Source organism: Nicrophorus vespilloides, unplaced genomic scaffold (assembly GCF_001412225.1).
Source record: "Nicrophorus vespilloides isolate i.1.1-1 unplaced genomic scaffold, Nicve_v1.0, whole genome shotgun sequence".
NCBI lineage: Eukaryota > Metazoa > Arthropoda > Insecta > Coleoptera > Silphidae > Nicrophorus > Nicrophorus vespilloides.
The window spans coordinates 123279-144052 of record NW_017095900.1 but is presented as its reverse complement, the minus strand read 5'-3'; the positions used below and the strand labels follow the sequence as shown (position 1 = coordinate 144052).

The window sequence follows — 20774 nt, the reverse complement described above, 5'->3', positions numbered from 1 at the left end:
TAAATTGATAAATTAAACAAAATTTTACATATTTTTCTTTGAGAATAAATTTATTAAATTTGTCGAAATTAATAAATTAATCATATTTTTGCATTTATTTTAATGATTTATAATAATTTCTGCTTTTTATCAAAATGATTTAATAAAGGTTGAAATATACATAATTAATTATACATAATTAACTAAATTTTTGTATTTTTAGAAATTCTTGCGCTTAAAAAAAAACAATAGTAAAATTGGAAAACTAAGTGATTTAATAATGGAAATTACTAATTCGGAAAAGTATTGTTGAGAGTTTGTAAAATTTTCGGGATTTTCTTATTAAGACGACATGCATCAAAATCACGCTTTGAAGTAGAATTTGTTTGAAAAACAAAAAATGTTTACCAAAATTTAATAAAATATTATAATTATTTTCTTCAAATAAATTTTGTATTAATTCAATACTAATAAAGCAAATTTGTGTATTCTTGCTTTTAATGTCAAAATATTGTGACTTACGAACTCTCGGAGTTACGAACAAAATTTTAAAAGATTAATTAACTGTCCAAACAAATGTTGATAATCTGTTTTGTTGCATTTATTTCTTTGTCGTTTTTTATTAAATAATTATGATGTCTACATTGAAAAGTGTTTGTAAGTAAGCATTTTGTTAATTTTAATCTTTTCTTACTGACTGAATAATTAGTCAGTAATGCTATAATTCAACATATATAAAAGTAAAAACCATGATAAAGTAAATGTTTAAAATTCCCCCGACTTACGAACAAATTCTACTTACGGACAATTCTTTGGAACGGAACTAGTTTGTAAGTTGGTTGATACCTGTATTTTAATTCATCGATTTAGTATTAATAATACGAGTATATTGAAAATTACACAAATATTTGCGTTTATTTATTTTGGATTAAATTTGATACAATTAACTTCATTTTTTTTAATAGCAAAAAAAACATTTATATAAATAATTTAATAAAGTTTTAAATATATAAAATATTATATTTACTTCCTTGCAAAAGTTTTAAATGTTTATAAAATTTCTATTAATTCAATATATAATTTTTATATTCTTAAATTAGTATATTTGATTACACTTAGAAAAAACAATGGTAAAATTGGAAAACTGAGTGATTTGATAATGATCGGAACTGTTTCTATTTTCTTTATAGGAAGTGTATGGAAATTACTAATCCGGAAAATCATTGCTGAGAACTTGTAGGATTTCCGGACGTCGCGACGTCGAGCGTCTCGAGACCGACTAGCGATCCGACATCGCCGTTCGCTAGAGAAAGCTTTTCACCTTGCATAATCAATGTTTTTATCTTGTGTAACTCGTGCGCGAATGAAAGGTTAAAATAATACCGCTGCCGCGGTTTCGTGTTATTCCGAGTTGGGCGCGCGTCGCGGACGTGTGTCTCCTCTACTAAACAACATTTCTGTGCTTCAATCGGTGTTCCTTGTGCGAGTAGGTCAGTTATCCTTACATCTAACCATCAAAGTTGATCGAATCATCAAAAAATTAAGATAAATAAGTTGTGTGTTTTCAACAAAACAAAAATCGGTGCTTACAAAAGAGTGTTTTATGAAAAAAAAAATCGGTGATTTATTAAATTAGCTAAAGCATTTTGTCTTATGAAGACGACATCTAAACGGAAGCTACAAAAATCAGTTTGTATACGTTTGAATTACAATTTTTTCTTTTACTTCTAATAATAATAACGCTTCATAGCGGAATTGCTATTACTTTCCCATTCGGTTAAAACGGGAATGGATTTTGTAACAAATTGTTTCCTTATTCGGACGAGGAATTCTATCATTTATAAATTCGAACACTTCACTCACAATAAATAAATAGTAATTGTAATTCTAACAGTAATTGCAAAGCGCATTTTTTTTTAATTGCAATCTAAATCAGGTGTGTTTCGACACGACGATCGCATCCTTGTGTCTGTTTCTATATATCGATGCCAATTTAACTGTTGAAAAGCCTTCCAAACAACAATAGATGGTGGCGTTGAGCAACCAATCATTAATATATGCAAGAGATTTTAGTTAATTATTTTTTTTTTAATTGTCGTTTCTTGATTAACTTTAATCTTAACAACATGACATTTGCATAACGAATAATCTTCTTTATTATTATTTTTTCTTTTGTAATCTTTACTGTAAAACTTCTTGGAAATTCTGGAGAAATTCATTGAAAGTACGGTACGAAATGTTATCAGAAAAGTACAGTAATATCTCGCATATTGCAAGTAATTAGTTCTATAAATATTCCGGACTGTTTGAGACCGGACTAATCGAGGAACTAATTATAATATAAGCAAATAAACCACGCAATAACAGATTTTATTGTATGAATGGAAAAAACATGTTTAAACACTTTTGTTGATTAATTTTAATTTTAACAACATGACAATTGCATAACTAATAATCTTTTTTAATTATTATTGTTTTTCTTTTGTAATCTTTACTGTAAAACTTCTTGGAAATTCTGCAAAACTTTATTGGAAATCCGATGTTGTGGGTAAACATTTCTGTTTGAAACCAGACTAATCCAAAAAAATATATAAACTTACAATTTTGTGTACTGTTTAGAATTTATTGTGCTCAATTAAAATGTAGTTTGTTTTGAAATTATCAAACCGGACTATAGTGAATCCGGACTGATAAAAGCCGCACTATGCGAGGTCATTATCTATACTTACTTTACTCAATGATTGCAAGCAAATGTTGGGACTATTCATTAATTAAGATCTTCTATGTGCTAATTATATAGAAGATCTTAATTAAAATATAACATTGGTTTTATTAATACATAAATTAATAATAATAAAAGTAATTTATTGCAATTAATTATGAATTTACATACATTGAAATTATTATGTATGGGTATGAGAAATTGATAATGTATTATACATTGAAGTGAATTTGTTGTTATTATTAACTAATAGGTAAAAAATCAATTATTTCTATATAATAATATTAATTATTATTATAAAATCACAAACGTAATTAAATAATCAGTACCAAACTCGTCCTAATTCTATATATTTTCATTTTTCTTTAAGTTAATAACATCAGTTTACGTGATTGAATTTAATTATAAAAGTGATACAAATATTGTAAGTTTATCTATATTTTTTAATAATTATTTGAAATTTAATACACAGCAATAATTTTCTTAATAATAATAATAATGGTAAACTTTTTGTAAAGAAAATTAAATAAGAGATATTGACATTTTTTTGGTAAAAAATGTATATAAGTTAACTTTACTGTTATTATTAGCAAATAAGTGAATCAATTATGTAATACACCTCACTCAATAAATTCATCAATAACTTTTGGGCAATATTTAACATAGTCTCATACCAACGTTTCTCTAACATTTCGATACTTTTCTTGTAGTATGATTTATCTTTGGCCTCAAAATACGGCTTTCATCCTTTGCTGTCCACTCAGCTAACGACCGATTTGACTCTTGAGTACATGAAAAAATCCTTTTTATTTCGTTTGAACAGCTCTAAATAGCGATCGGAATCATCAAATCGTTGTTGTTTTTGATCCACTTTGAGCTTGAACGCGATACCCATTTCGAAAAAAGCTTTTTCATGATCAAATGTTCGTGGAAAATGCTGAATACACGCCTTCTGATAACTTCAGGGTATCAGCTATATCCCGCGACATCAATTTACGATCGGCCAAAACCATTTAATAACACTTATCAAGCCATTGATTTGCTTCAACGGTATTTCTTTTTCCCATCAAAATGTAATGTTTTAACAACACATCAACATTCAGATTTTTTCATTGTTTTGGAAATTACAAAAGTAGCGTCACTAAAACCACTCTAACTTGTGAACTAAACGTCAGATTGTCATGAAATTTTGTCAGGTGTCGTCTGAAGGTTGGTACTTTCTAAACATCATATGGATTTTTTGATAGAGGCTCCATGTGTATGTCATCCTACGAACTTATTGAGTGAGATGTTATATATAGACTTATTTCTGCTAAGGTACAAGCATTAAATAAATATTTGTAGAACAGATATTGACGACAATAACAAAAATATTGAAGATAACTAACAAAATTGTTCAATTTAATAACACGATTCTGCGAATAAACATATGCATTGAAATAAACATTGAAAGAGAAATATTTGCACAAAAATATTGTGATTAAATCGAAAAATAATCAAGTGTATACATATTTTTTATATGTAGTTTAATTCAACGTGTTAGTATTAACAATATGAAAATACTGGAGATAACATAAAAAAAAATAAGTTTGTTTATTATCGATTAAATTATATGTAATAAATTTAATTTAAATATCGAAAATTAATAATATTTACAAGAAAAGTCATAAATAAATTAATAAAAAATTAAAAGGTATTTAAATACCGGAACTAGTTCGTAAGTCGCGGGTTACGAACTATTTCCATTCCAAAGGGCTTTTCGTAAGTAGAATTTGTTCGTAAATTATGGTTTTTAATTTTATATCTGTTAAATTTTGTATTACTGACTGCATATATTTGAAAAAATAGATTAAAATAAACAAAATACTTACTTACAAATACTTTTCAATGTAAACATCACAATTATTTAATAAAAAACGACAAAAGAAACAAATTCAACAAAACATATAGTACATCTTTCAAAAATATTATATTTTAATAAAGACATTATAATTTTTGTTTGGACAGTTAATTTTTTGTAATAAGTTAGAGCTTTTAGAATAATAAAATAAGAAATAATTAACTGTTATAAAGGGCTATTTTGTCCATTAAATAGCATCAAATCAATTAGGTATACTTTTATCATTTTATATGTAAATAAAAGTAAGTGTAGGTGGTTAATTTAAAATTAATTATGTATAGGATTCTGATAACTTGAAATAACGTAGATCAGGGGTCGCTAACCTTTTTGGGAATGAAGAGCCAGTTTGAAGGTTATATCTGTTAAATAAATGTTTAGAGAGCCAATAGATCGTGGACAGACCGATTTAACCAAATATTTTTTAATAACGTAAAGAACCACAATTAATCCTTTTAAGAGCCGCGATCTCTCACGTAGGTGATTCAAATTATGTATAAATTGTAATAACATAGACCATTCAAATTATATACAGGATTGCAATAACATAGGTGATTCAAATTATATACATAATTCTGATAAGTTGTAATAATGTTATAAGTGATTCCGAGATATGGAGAAAATTATCGTTGTCTTCTGGGAATTCCTGAATAAGTTTCGGGGGAAGTCCGGTATGAAATGTAATCATAAAAGTACTTAATTCAAAATACTTTCCTAGATGATTGTGTGTAACTATCTTCGTTCGAAATGTATAAGTTAAAAATATGCGATAATAACAACAAAATATATAAACAATACTAAACTCGGGTCAATATACTAATTACATTTGTTGTTGTTTACTTGAAGACAATTGTATAATGAAATTACATTTACTTATTATCACTGAATATTTTAATGAATTGTCACATAATATATAAATATATTTATTAATTTAATAATGTATATGTTAAATATGAGATAAAATTAAATTGTGTATAATGTAATTAGTACACATATTTTATCATTGAATATATGAATTTATTATAGTTTACATAATATATTAATAGAATTATTAATTTAATAGCGAATATGTTAAAAAAAAGGTTATAATAATAACAAAATAAAAAATAATATTAATGTCGGGTCAATATACCAATAAATTTCTTGTTGGATGTTGATTCTTATGAATTCATTACAATTTATTACCAAAAAAAATGAGTAAAAATTTCATTAATTTTCATACAAATATATTTGTTTACATCCAATAATAATATAGTTGGAGTGTACTATACTACTATACTATACAGCAATAGTGCGGCTTCGATCAGTGCGGTTTCACTAGTACAGTTTAAATTTCAAAACAAACTAAATCTTAAATGACAAAATCAAAAAGTATTATATTTAATACATAAAAACGGTTTTCAAGTTCTCGATTAGTGCGGTCTCAAACAGTGCGGGATATTAGCAGAATCTATTAACCGTACTACGCTAGATATTCCTGCGGATTCATTATAGTACGGTTTGAATTTCAAAACACAGTAAATTTTAATTGTCAGAATCAAAATAAAAAAATGTATTCTTGTTACATAAACGTAGTTTTAAGTCCTCGATTAGTGCGGTCTCAAACAGTGCGGGATATTAGCAGAATCTATTAACCGTACTACGCGAGGTGTTCCTGCGGTTTCACTATAGTACGGTTTGAATTTCAAAGCAAACTAAATCTTAATTGTCAAAATCAAAATAATTTATAGATTTTAATAATAAATATTAAACTAAAGAACATTTTTATAAAATCTCAATTTTTTGTAATCTTCATACAATTAATTAGTTGCTGTTAATTTGTTTTTCTGAGATTTTCATTGCATTTTCGTACAAAAAAAAAAATAGTAAAAAAATATAATTACAACAGTGGATGCATTCAGCACACATAAATATACTACATGTAAATAAATACCTGAGGCTAACGAATTGATGCCCCACATTGGTATTGCTTTCTTTTTTAGCAGGCGAGGTCGGAGCGCGCAATAAACTAACCAAACGACATCATTACATTGTAATAATGATAAAGAAGAAGAAAGAAAGAAAAAAATAAGTAAAAAAAGACCGGCAACAATAATATTAACAATCCCATAACCGGCGATTTAATTGAAACCCATTGTTGTTAACGCTTAATATGGAAAGAAAAATAAGTAATGGAGACGCGAATGAAAGTGCATTCAACAAGGATCACGCCCAACTTACGTTCATTTTAAAGAATATCATAATATTAATTCATATATTTCTTTTTTTATATTTAATTTTATTTACACAATTTTGTTTAATTTATGCCTTTTTGATTATTTTTGATCAAAAATTAGCTAAAAAAATAAAATATTTATAATGTATTAATCAGTAGCATTCAAGAAATGTTTTAAGTATATACAACGCGCTAAAAAAGGTTGGGACACCTTTTTTATATTACGCTATTCTCATTTAATACGACAAGATGCGGGAATTTCAAACATGTTATTTAAACTATTCGTGTTATACGAAGAATATACTCGTATAACACGATTCAAATAACGCAATTTCTTACAACGCGTATTAACCGAATCATACGGAAATTTACTGTATGCATTAATTGTGAGGTTTCTTCATACAACGCGTTAAAAATATTGGGACACCTTTTTTATATAAGGCGATTCTTATTCAAAACGACAAAATGTCGAACATGTTATTTAAATTATTCGTGTTATACGAGGAACATACTCGTATAACAGTATATTGGGACACCTTTTTTATATAACGCGATTCTCATTCAATACGACAAAATGCGAGAATTCCAAACATGTTATTTAAATTATTCGTGTTATACGAGGAACACACTCGTATAACAGTATATTGGGACACCTTTTTATATAACGCGGCTCTCATTCTATACGACAAAATGTGGGAATTTCAAACATGTTATTTAAATTATCCGTGTTATACGAGGAGCATATACTTATAACACAATTCAAATAGCGCGAGTTATAACAGCGCGTATTAACTGAATCATACAGAAATTTACTGTATGCATTAATTATGAGGTTTCTTCGTACAACGCGTTAAAAATATTGGGACACCTTTTTTATATAACGCGATTCTCATTCAATGCGACAAAATGCGGGAATTTCAAACATGTTATTTAATTTGTCCGTGTTTTACGAGGAACATATACGTATAAAACGATTCAAATAACGCGAGTTTTTACAACGCGTATTAACCGAATCGTACGGAAATCTGCTGTAATCATTAATTCTGAGGTTTCTTCGTACAACGCGTTAAAAATATTGGTACACCTTTTTTTATATAACGCGATTCTCATTCAATACGACAAAATGCGGGAATTTCAAACATGTTATTTAAATTATCGGTATTATACGAGGAACATACTCGTATAACACGTACACGAATCAAATAATGCGTAATGTATTAACCGAATCATAATTAATGCATACAGTTTTCTCGTATGTATTAATTATGATGTTTTTGTACTAAATATCAATTTAAAATTAAGCAACTGTTTGACTTACGACCACATCTACTTACGACAAAAAAATACATTCCATATTCACGCATAATAAATTTCATAAAAAGAATGATAATTTTTTACAGTTTTCGTTAATCATATTCCTTAATTGTAGATAACAATTAAAAAATAAGAATTAAAAGCTATTTTTTTATGTACGTAGAAATACACATTTTTTGTGTGAAATTTGACTTACAATCATTTCAACTTGGGACTGAACTTGGGAATCCGTATTTCGTAAGTCGAGAAATGACTACAATTATTTACACATTTTTTATTATGTAAGTGTCTTTGCACAATTCTTCTATTTATTTCCAAAAAAATTAAAATAATTATAATATGCCAATCAGTATCATTCAAGCAATGTTTTACATATACATTATTTAGGAGGTTTCTCTTCTAAACATCAATTTAACAAACAGGCTATTCATGATACAGTAACTGTTCGACTTACGAACACTTCTAACTTACGACAAAACTATTTCATATTCGTGAATAATAAACTTCATATAAATATCATTTTCGTTAAATATTTTCCTAAATTACTCATTTGTAATTACCAATTAAGGAAAAAAAAGAATTAAGAGTTATTCATTTTTATTTACGCATAAGTACATAATTTTTGTTGCGAAAACTTACGTTTGAAGTTTCGAAACATGAATTTGTCCATTTGTCGTAAGTCCAGAAGCGACTATACAAGAGTGACATTATTTTTGTCACGTATTAAAATGAATGCGAATATCTGAATGGAACAAAATCAAGGTTTGTTTTTTATTTAAATAGATGAAAAATTTGGAAAGTCGAACGAAATGACAAATTGAATTTTAGCGTAAATCCCGTATTCAGGTTGTATTTATTTACAGTTTCTTGTATTGTTTCTCTTTTTTGTCGTTTCAAATTGTGAAGAAGAAAAAAAAGTATGCCAAATGCTTCAAAATCAATGTGCAAAGAAGAATAAAACGTCATGTTTCTTTTTACTGTAATCACCGCTTCAATCGGGTCACCGAGAAGCAACGGGTCACAAGCACAAAACACACTCTGCTGCATCGATTTGCTAAACATTACTACTTTAGATTACGTCATAAGGATTTACGAAACGTGAAGAAATTCTGTGCGTCTTGAAAGCGGTTTATTCCCGGGAAATCCTGGAGATAACGCACGTACGTAATCCGCGGTTCAACAGTAATCAATGAATAATAAATAAAGAGATCCGATTTGTAATACTAATGATAAGCTACGCAATTTATTTTTTATGTTTGTTTGGATCGAAATCATTGTATTTGTTAATTTGATAAAAGCGAATAGGAAATGTTTATGTGATAATTTTGCTTTGTGCTGTAAACGTTGCGTGCAATGATTTAAAATTATTACTCACATTTTGCATCGCAGTTGCTTCCTTAATTAGGAAACGGTTGATGCGGAACCGTGCACATAATCATAATTTCGATTTCCCAGATTGCACAAACCAGGAGAAATTATTTTCCAATTTATCAGACATTAATTATTACCGCTCTTGCCTATAAAACTGCATTCGCATTACGCAATTGGATTGAACTATACAGTCTATTTATACTATACTTTATCTATACTTTAGTTGAATAAACAAACGCATGTTATTATTAAAGTTGTTATATTTTCAGGTCTGCTGCAGTAAACCATGAAGCTTAGTGTTTAACTGAAGACATTTGGACAGTACTTTAAGAGCAAGTGAATATAGAAGAATCGAAGAGGAAACGTGAGATGAACAAGATTGAAGATTAGTGTTTTTTTTTGGTTCTACGTGCATTTATAAAACTTTGAAAGAAACATGATGATTGCAATTTGTGTCTTCGTCCTGGCTGCATCCCAAGCAGCAAATGCCGGAATTCTGGATTCTCTAGGATGGGCGAGGAGCGATAAGATGGAAGTCACAATTCCTTGGCTTCCATGTAAGTGAAAACTAAATATATAAATACCCTTCGTTTTACACGGTACATTCTTTGCACGCTTTTGCTTTTATACGGTTTAAAAAATAAATAATAGGGTTACTGAATCGGGAATACCCGGGAATTTTGGAAAAATATATAGGGAATTATTGTTCAAGACTCGATAAATTTCGAAATTTTTATCAATTTTGAAAGTGGTAATGATAACTCTGAAACATTTTCCAGCAATAGTTTGAACTTAATGCAGGGATCAATATAAAGTACTGAAAATATTTAACATTTTTGAAGGAACTGAAGAAAAACAGCAATTTAGATCTTTTGTATAATTGACTTCTGTTCATAAAACTAACAACTACTGAATATGAAAGGTCATTTTCCTTAGCAGGAAATTTTGCTAGAAAATTATGAAATAGACTTACAGACGAGTCTTTAAATGCACTCACGTATTTAAATGTACTCGAGTCCCGAGAATTCCCGGGAATACCTTAAACATTTGTCTTGTGTCCCGAGAACTAAAAAAAATGTTGAGACTAAGCAACACTAACAGTTTGGTTTGACGAAATTAAACGTTTGTTTTGCATACTTTTTGATTTACATTCAAAAAGTTATAATTTCGATTTACAAGTTTTTCTCAGGAGCGTATCTAGCGTGTAAATCGAGAGATAGGTGTATTTAATTTGTTGTTTAAATAGCTTTCGGTGAGAGAAAATGCATGCAGCAAAAAACTTATTAATCACTAGAGAGGCCAATTTAAATATATTAACATTTTCCAATACGGTATTAGAAATGAAATATGGGTAAATTAAAAGCGGCGCGACTTTCTTTACATGGAGCTGTACTAATTTAAAGCAATTAAATACTAGATTTTACGACAAACTTATTTGAAATTTATACACAAAACGACAGATTTTTGACGAAGAAAATGATAGTAGAAACATGTGATTTCTAAATCTTGTGTAATATTTGAATATTTATTATATCCCATTCATTTTTTTTTTCATTCAAATTTAGTAAAATTCTAGTGATTTTTGTGATTAAGTTCGTGGGATTTGATCTTAAAAAATGACAAGAATTCCCAGAACTAAAGACAATAATGCGTATCTGATTATATTATGGATTGTTGCGTTATAACTATGGTAATTCAATTAAGATGATTTGGCTGTGTATAAATCAATGGAACAAATAGAGTTGTTGTAAAAGTGGCAGTTAGGAATGTAAAGTAAAAGTGTTTACGTATGATTGCTTTAGTGTTAGCTCGGAGCTAGAGTGTCCGTTCGCATAAGGAGGAAGGAAAAACGGATGCTTGTTTCTTTTTTCTTTTCCTGACTTTTCGAAGCGAAATTACCTAAATGATGCATTTAATTTTCTCTTCTGGAAGTCGAGAACGAGTCACGCTGCTACGACGAGCTCGGGTGTCTCAACATCACGAGGAGCTGGTACCATCTAATACACAGGCCTTTCAACGTCTTTCCCTTGCCGAGATCGGTGATCAACACCAGGTTTATACTCTACACCAGACTGAATCCCACCGAGGTTAGTCCAACAAATTAACCTTTCCAAAAGAGAATGCTGTTATTAAGAAAAATCAAAATCTTATTATCTGATAGAAGAAAGTAAATTAGTAAATTTCTTAATTTCAGGGTCAAATACTTCGTCCGCAAGACGAGAAGACCATCAAGAAGTCCAAGTTTGATCCAAAGAAGAAGTCCAAGTTCATAATACACGGCTTCATAGATACGCCTCTTTCGAATTGGGTAAGTGTATTTTTTTTTATTGTTGGCATTCGACGGACAAAAGTGGGTCTTTGCGTTTCACGCGTTATATAATAAACGCGTTGCGAAAGGCCCGAATGGTATGCGTATTTGCGCTTCGAATTATCGTTTATTTTTTAAAAAATATACCATTCGCTCCAGTTCATAATAAAAATGTGCCCGTTTTGTGGCAGTTGCGTATTAATTCTCTGCATCTCGGTTAATTGCATTTTCTCGTCTGGTTCAACATCTTGCGAAAGATTATGTCAAAACGAGAATCGACTTGGTTAACCCGATTTCGCAATTTCGTGACCTAGGCTAACGCTGTTTCGCATAGCTTCCGGTGGTTATCTTTTGTGGTGGTCTAGTCTAATGCGATTTCACTATCTGCCAGATGACTTTGAACATTTTTGCGATACTTCTTCGTAATGGGCTGTTCACGATGCTCGACCGAAGGAAGCATAATAAATATGATACATTCACTTCTCCGTATTCTTTGTTAGATAACAGATTTTTGTGTATACATCTGCAGCGCAACTTTCTTTACGTTTTCCAATAGCATTCGACTATCGCTTTGTTTGTTACAATACCCTTCCACTGTACAGACTAAAGAATTATGAATTATTATGACATTAGAAACTGTAGCAAGTTTGCTTTGAAACAACAAAATACACAAACTTTAATTCAAGTAAAATCAATGTTCTTATTACTTTAGTAATAAATTTATTAAAAATTGAAAAGTTAACATGAAATTAGTTTAATTAATCATTATTTATATATATAACTTGAAAAATTGAATTTCATTTATTTGTTGAAAATATTTTATCAACAGGAAAATGAAATATAAATTTATTACATGCAAAAGAAAATTCAAATTTAAATAATATTGCTTAAATATTTTTTTTTAATAATTTCTAAACTTTAAAGAACTAAACTACATTTATTTGTTGAAGTCAAAGGACGAAATATAAAATTGTTACCTGCATTAAAAAATTGAAATATAAATTTAATTAATAATTTTTGATAATGTGTAAACAATTTCATTTATTTATCATCATTTATTTATCATTTTATCAACAGAATATTTTATATACAGGAAGAAATATATAATAATATACAAGAAATATACAATATCTACAATTTTGAAATGGAAACTTTAAATTAGTTTATTTAATATTTCTTTAAATAATTTCTAAAGTTTAAAGATGTAAACCCCTTTTATTTGTTGAAATAATTTTTAGAAGAGGCAATATTATATACTAGAAGAAATATAAAAGTGTTACTTCCATTAAAATTTTGAAAAAAGGACTTGAAATTTGTTTGATTCATATTTTTTTAAATTATAGATAAAGCTTAAATAACGAAACTTTATTTACTTACTGGGGGCGTTTTATCAACAGCAAATGTTATATACAGGATGAAATAAAAAATTCTTACTTACATACAAATTTTGAAATAAAAAATTTAAATTAGTTTAATTCATATTTAAAATTATAGATAAAACTTATGTAACTAAACTTTATTTATTTATTAAGGACATTTTATATACTAGAAGAAATATAAAATAATTACCTTAAAATTTTGAAAAAAAAACAATTTGAGTTTATTGTCTGAATTTGCTAAAAAAAATACCATTTTCTTATCTATATTAACATTTTTAAATTAGTTTAAGTAATATTTCTTGTAATTATATCTAAAGCTTCAAAAACAAAACTACATTTATTGATAAAGCTAAACTAAATTTTATTTACTTATTGGGCAATTGTATCAACAGATTTAATACATTTAAATTAAAAAAAACAACTTCAAATATTTACTGAAATTACTAGAGGAAAGTCAAAATTGTAATCTGTATTAATATTTTGAAATTAGTTTTAGTAATATTTTTTGAATTGTGTCTAGAACTTAATGAACTAAATTAAATTTATTTATTGAAGACATTGGAATAAATATATATAAAATTGTTACCTGAAATAAAAAAAATGATTATTAATTGGGTATAAAGTTTAAAGAGAACTAAACTACATTTATTTGTAGAAGTCAATGGACGAAATATAAAATTATTACCTGCATAAAAAAAATTGAAATATAAATTTTAAATTTAATTAATAATTTTTGATAATGTGTATATACCTTGAAGAAGAAAATTTCATTTATTTATTGAAGTCATTTTATCAACAGAAAATGTTGTATACAGGAAGAAATATAATTTTTTTACCTACATACAAATTTTGAAATAAAAACTTTAAATTAGTTTAATTCATATTTTTTTATACTATAGATAAAACTTATATAACTAAACTTTATTTACTTACTACGGACATTTTATATACTAGAAGAAATATAAAATAATTACATACATTAAAATTTGAAAAAAAAACAACTGAGATTATTGACTGAATTTGCTAAAAAAAAATACCATTTTTTTTATCTAAATTAATATTTTGAAATTAGTTTAAGTAATATTTAATGAAATTGTATCTAAAGCTTCAAAAACAAAACTACATCTATTCATTAAAGCCAACAGATTTTTATTATATACAGGAATAAATATAAAATTATTTACTACCTTTATTGATAAAACTTAAATAACTAAATTTTATTAGTTTAGAACTTAATGAACTAAACTAAATTTATTTGTTGAAGACATTGGAATAAATATATATAAAATTGATACCTGAAATAAAAAAGTTGATTATTAATTGTGTATAAATTTTAAACAATGAAATTGTTATGTACTAGAAAAAAATATCACTGTTAATATTAAAACAGAAAAAAAAGCTTCTACAAGATAAATAAACAAATTTGCTTTATGTTTTCTTAGTACTAAATTTTATACTTTTATATTTTATAGATGTATTACAAAATATACATGCGAAGGTTATTGTATCAACAGAAAATGTTATGTTATAAAAAATAAAAACAACATTTTTACAAGAAATGAAGATGTCGCCCTTCGCTTTCGTCCTTGTATAATGTAGTTGGACAAGGGATTTGGAAGATCGAAACATCTATTTGTAAAATTAAAACTAACTCAATGCCATTCATTCAATGTCTAGATACATACGCAACGACAAATACAATGTTAATGAACGTAGTCTGTTTTTGGGATTTCAGAGGTCAACAGTCTGCATGTTGATGTACCACTATAATAAACACAATGTTATTCCATTTCAATCATTGCGTGCTGCAAATTGCTTTTATACAATGAAATGAATGAAAAGAAATAAACATATACAAATAAAAAATGTTCAAATTTTTTTATTGTTAGAAAAATTATATATTTTCATTAAATGATTGCTTTTTATATTTTTAATTATTAATGTATTTTTCTATTTTTTGGAAGATTAACAACCAAATGATGTTAATTTATTATTTGAATTTTAATGAACTTTATTTGTAATTTATTGCTTGTAAATTTTGCGATTTATCTAATAAATTCTCTATTTGCAAAACAGAATTTCAAAATGAAATAAATATAAAAAAAAATACAATTTGTGTATAATTAATATCATTATATTAAAATGTACATTGTTTCATGTTATTAATATTAATATGTGCGTTTAATTGATACAACTACATCAAGGTTGTTGTTTGTTCTACGTCTTGTAAAATTGATTAAATTTTTAATAAATGTATCATGGTTAATGTAGTTTTTTTATGAATCTTATAAATAGGTTGGAGATATGAGAGATGAGCTGATCAAAGCTGACGATATGAATATTTTCGTGGTGGATTGGGCCGGAGGAAGTTTACCACTCTACACTCAAGCCACAGCCAATACACGATTGGTGGGTTTGGAGCTTGGATACTTCATTAATTACTTGATTGTAAGGACTTTTTTCAAAATAAATCAATGAAAGTGTTTGTTTATTGAATGAGTTGTATTTGTCACAGAAAAATTACAACGTGGAAGCGTCAGATGTTCATATTATTGGACATTCTTTAGGAGCTCACACCGCTGGATACGCAGGAGCTTTGGTACCGGGATTAGGAAGAATAACAGGATTGGATCCAGCCGAACCCTACTTTCAAGTAAGTCTTATTAATCACTGATCTTTTAATACTAATTCATGATACTTAACAAGATATTCCATTCAGTGGCTTGTCTCTCCTATAAAAATATTATTCGGGCTCCTCAGACAATTTTTATGGCACCAAGCAATTTTTTATTTGAGGCCCCCTTGATTTAAAATACAGAAAATTATAGAGCCCTAAAGAACAGTTACAAATATTTACAGCGAAGTGGAAAGTTCGTTCTTGGAGGACCACATTAAGAAAGCCCTCTAAACAACACTTATTTTTACTATGTGAGGGTTTTAAACATCACTTACTTTTACTACTTGAGGATCCTAAACATCAGTTACTTTTACTACTTGAGGGCCCGAAGCACCACTTAGTTTTAATACTTGAGGTCCCTAAACACCACTAAATTTTACTACTTGAGGGCCCGAAATACTACTTAGTTTTACTACTTGAGGACCCTAAACATCACTTACTTTTACTATTTGGGGCCCGAAATACCACTTAGTTTTACTACTTGAGGACCCTAAACACCACTTACATTTACTACTTGAGGGCCCGAAACACCAATTAGTTTTAATACTCGAGGTCCCTAAACACCACTGACTTTTACTACTTGAGGGCCCTAAATACCACTTAGTTATACTACTTGAGGGCCCGAAACACCACTTACTTTTACTATTTGAGGGCCCGAAACACCACTTTGTTTTACTACTTGAGGACCCTAAACACCACTTACATTTACTACTTGAGGGCCCGAAACACCAATTAGTTTTAATACTCGAGGTCCCTAAGCACCACTGACTTTTACTACTTGAGGGCCCGAAACACCATTTACTTTTACTACTTAGTTTTAATACTCGAGGTCCCTAAACACCACTAAATTTTACTACTTGAGGGTCCTAAACAATTTTGTCACTGATTCAAGCAAAGATTAAGAAGACTTGATTGACAACTAGTGCTAAATAGCCAGTTAAGATAACATAACTATTGAAAAATCAAAAAATTTAAAGTTTAGGGATCTTAATTACTTAATTAATATTATCTTTGAAACTTATTACAGAATATGCCGGCTCACGTGAGATTGGATCCCACAGATGCGGAACTTGTAGACGTTATACACACGGATGGAAAAGGCATTTTCTTCCTCGGTGAGTTTTATTCATTCTAATAATTCTTGTTTGTATGTTAACAATCGCTGATAGTGAGAAAAGCTAGAGCGATTTGCACGCCTCTCACTTGATATCTTAACTTTACATTAATTATTATGCATAGAAAGAGAAACACTTTTTGATTTCATTAAATTCAATACGTCTAATATTCATTATAAATGTAAAAACTGAATGTTGTAATCCCATCACAAACCGGCGGATATTACATTCAATTTAAGCCGCGATTCGAATTGAAATAAATTAGAACATGGAATTGCTGTGATCAGACTAGCAATGTCTCTGACAATAGATATTGGCAAAGAAAGAGAAACATTTTTTGATCTCATTAAATTCAATGCGTTTAAGATTCATTATAAATGTATAAACTGAATGTTGTAATCCCATCATAAACTGTGGATCTTACATTCGATTGATGTTGAAGTTGCTCAAGATCTATACAACATCATTTGAAGCCGCGATTGAAATAAATTAGAACATGAAGTTGCTGTGATCGGACTAGCAATGTCTCTGGCAATAGATATTTGCATATTTACCACATAGGTAACGGGCTGAGGTCATCATCAGTTTACATAGCTTTTCAATTAATTGATTGATATATTAATATTAATCGTAGAGAAAATTCGTTTTCTTTCTTGTTTTTCATTTCTACGTAAAATTTCTAATTTTAATCTAATGAAAAAATCATTAATATATTGGCAATTAAAATTTATACAGGGAAAATGCAGATTTCTAATTTAAATGTATTTTTTTGAATCAGACTCAGTTAATTAATTTTACTTTTAAATTTAATTCATAATTTTAAAATTTTATATTTAATATTTGATCTTTAAATCTTATTAAAAATTAAATTAAACGTGAAAATAATTAGCAGAATGACAATAAAATTATATAAACTAATAATTTTATTGTCTTCATATTCTGCTAATTAACTTGATTTAATTATTACATTTCAATTAAACTTTATGCTGTATATTTGAACAATGCTGAGATATGAAGTAAAAATGCTTTTTAAGTCTGTGGAAAGTAATAATTAGTAGAATGTCTTAATCTTTAGATCTAAAATCTTCTTACACATTCTTCACGTGTTTGTGTTTCTTCGGATCTTTAATTGTAAGAGCAAACAAAACCTTGAACTTGATTCATGATGTGCACGTTTGTTTATTTATATCTGTTTATTTCACCTCTTCGTCTGCGAGGGAAAAAAGGGGTCAACGTTCCATATGTGTGACGGAGACTTTCTCATTTTCTTCTTCACGTCACATCACCAACAGGCAAATCGATCACCAACTAATAAATATTACTCTCTGGCTGGCGGGCCTACCTATTAGCATTCTCACATAACTCAATGTACCCAATGTCAGTGTCAGAGGCCGAGCGTTGTGTAGAAGCATCAGTAAATCTTTCGATTTTTTTTCTGCAAACTGCAGCGACAACAAATTAGATGTAATTGTCGTACACTTTCACGAGGCTATGGCGAAGTTTCGTTCGCAAAACGGACTTAATTACACGGCAATTTGATAGCGCGGAATAATTAATAGTAATGTATGCTTGTCCACTTTTATTTTCGCAGGATACGGCATGTCGCAACCGTGCGGACATTTGGATTTCTATCCTAACAATGGAAAAGAACAGCCTGGATGCGATATCACCCAGACGCCTTTGGTTCCCCTCACCTTAATCAGGTATTCAATTTTTCAACTGAGATTTGTATGTGGTTACTATTGATTTACGAATTTTAAGGGAAGGATTGGAGGAAGCATCAAGAGTGTTGGTAGCATGCAATCACGTGAGGGCCATCAAGCTGTTCATAGAGAGCATAAACGGACAGTGTCCGTACTTGGGTGAGTTCGAAAATACTTCCGTTTTCGTATAAATTTATTGTTACGCAACACTTCCATTCGCAGCTCACCAATGTCCCAGTTACCAGCACTTCGTTTCCGGAAAGTGCTTCAAATGCAAACCTGGTTCCACGGATTGCGCCTTGATGGGTTACCATGCGGATCTCAGTCCTGGATTAGAGAACGAGATTTCGCCGAGACTTCAGGACAACGTAGGCAATAAGTTCTTCACGACGACCGGTAGAGAACTTCCGTTTTGCCGTAAGACCAATTTGGTGTAATTGATTATGTTGTTTAACTGTAATACGTTTTTGAAGATCGCCTCTATCGAATAAGCTTGGAACTGGCGAAACCGACGACTGCCGAAACTTGGGTTCAGGGTTTCATCAAAGCTTCCTTACATAGTCCGCAAGGTGTGGTCAATCTAGATTTAACACCTTCTGGCGATATGAAGTTGGAGCACGGGTCCACATACTCAATGGTGCTCTCGCATCCGGCGGATTTGGGAGGGAATATCAAACGGATGGAACTTAACTGGGAGTACGACATGAATGTCCTTGAACCTAGAACCTTGTGCCTGTTTTGGTGCAACGACCATCTCTACGTTAAAAGCGTTTCTGTCGAAGAACTAGAAATGCCCAGTAGAGGGTAAAATCCAAACATTTAATCATAATAACCAAATAGTAACAATCTTTTATTATTACAGGAAAAGGGATGCTCAATTCTCTAGTAAACTATGCTCAAGGAATAAGAGGGATTATGCAGACATCGCCAATAGAGGAAGAGCAATCTTCTTGGATAGCTGCAAGCCTCCACAAAATCAGAGCCTAGAAATAAGTTAGCAAATTACATCTACAATTTGTTAAATTTTATTTCACAAGTGATATATTTTTATTGTTGATTTTGTTTTCTTTATATAATTCTGTATAAATTTTTCTTACTAAACATTGTTATATATAAATTAGTACTACTAACAAACATTTTCTGTAATGTTTATTTATATTCATATAAGTTAGGTCAAGTGTTTGTACAAGTACAATACTCGAGTACAAAATCAGCTTGAAAATTATTTTGCCAATATGTTTAAGATTATTTAATCGTGCATAGTTTTACCCACAAATAAAATATGCTTGTAAGTTTTGTAGCAAATTTTATGGAGATTTTAAACTTAAATTCTCCGCGATGGATTTTTTTTTGTAAATACGAAGTGATATTTAATATGATTTAGAACAGAATGTTTGATGTGTGTTATTCTTTCACGTTTGTTATGATTCTATTAACTAAATTGTACATAATGTAAAGTTTTGTAGGTTTCCACAAATTTTCTTTAGCTTTTGGTTCTTCGATTTCCTAGTTTCCATTTGTATATGTGTATGTGATATGTATATGATTATAGAATTATATATTTTTTTAATTGCAATACAAATAAAGCAATTTTTATTCGATTTTTGCAGTTTTTCTTAATAAGTTAATTTAATAAGTTTAATTACAAATTATTCGTCTTCTTCCAGTTTGAGGAAGTTTTAATTATTAATAAATTTTGTAAATTTATTTAAATTTTGAATTGATATATTTCCATAACCTACTCATAGAAAGAGCTAATCTTTAAATTTAAATTTTCATTTTAACTATAATCTATTTTTAAATCAAATTTCAATATACAAATAAATCAATTTTCAATGATTTTCTATATCATCTGATTGTCTTAGAATTGATTAATTAAGATTAATTAAAAACTTGTTAGAAAATACAATACTTAATTCAACTAATTAAGATTAATTAAAAACTAATTGGAACATTTCGAAATGTTGTTTTGATTAATCATCTTCCACTTTGATATGATCAATAGAATTTGACTAAATACAACATAAATAGTAGTCTTAATCCATGTACAAGTATACTGTACTTGTCTCCTGAGAGCTACTAAAGTTGCCTATA

The 20774-nt window shown here is 28.8% G+C and overlaps 1 protein-coding gene across 1 annotated transcript; it reads left to right on the top strand.

Moving 5' to 3' along the window:
- The first annotated feature begins 1393 nt into the window (after window positions 1–1393).
- Window positions 1394–19678, top strand: LOC108567986 (pancreatic triacylglycerol lipase-like). Its single transcript, XM_017928821.1, has 12 exons — window positions 1394–1469; window positions 9768–10055; window positions 11431–11585; window positions 11693–11806; window positions 15481–15633; window positions 15701–15838; window positions 16890–16977; window positions 18569–18680; window positions 18739–18839; window positions 18903–19097; window positions 19154–19484; window positions 19543–19678. Exons 2-12 carry the CDS (start codon window positions 9935–9937, stop codon window positions 19676–19678), a joined length of 1644 nt encoding a protein of 547 aa, XP_017784310.1. The 5' UTR covers window positions 1394–1469; window positions 9768–9934.
- Window positions 19679–20774: the final 1096 nt, after the last annotated feature.

Coding starts and splice junctions, on each gene's coding strand:
- LOC108567986 (XM_017928821.1), top strand. CDS start 9,935: ATGATGATTGCAATTTGTGTCTTCGTCCTGGCTGCATCCCAAGCAGCA. Junction 15,634..15,700: donor ACTTCATTAATTACTTGATT/GTAAGGACTTTT, acceptor TATTTGTCACAG/AAAAATTACAACGTGGAAGC. Junction 18,681..18,738: donor GTTCCCCTCACCTTAATCAG/GTATTCAATTTT, acceptor ACGAATTTTAAG/GGAAGGATTGGAGGAAGCAT.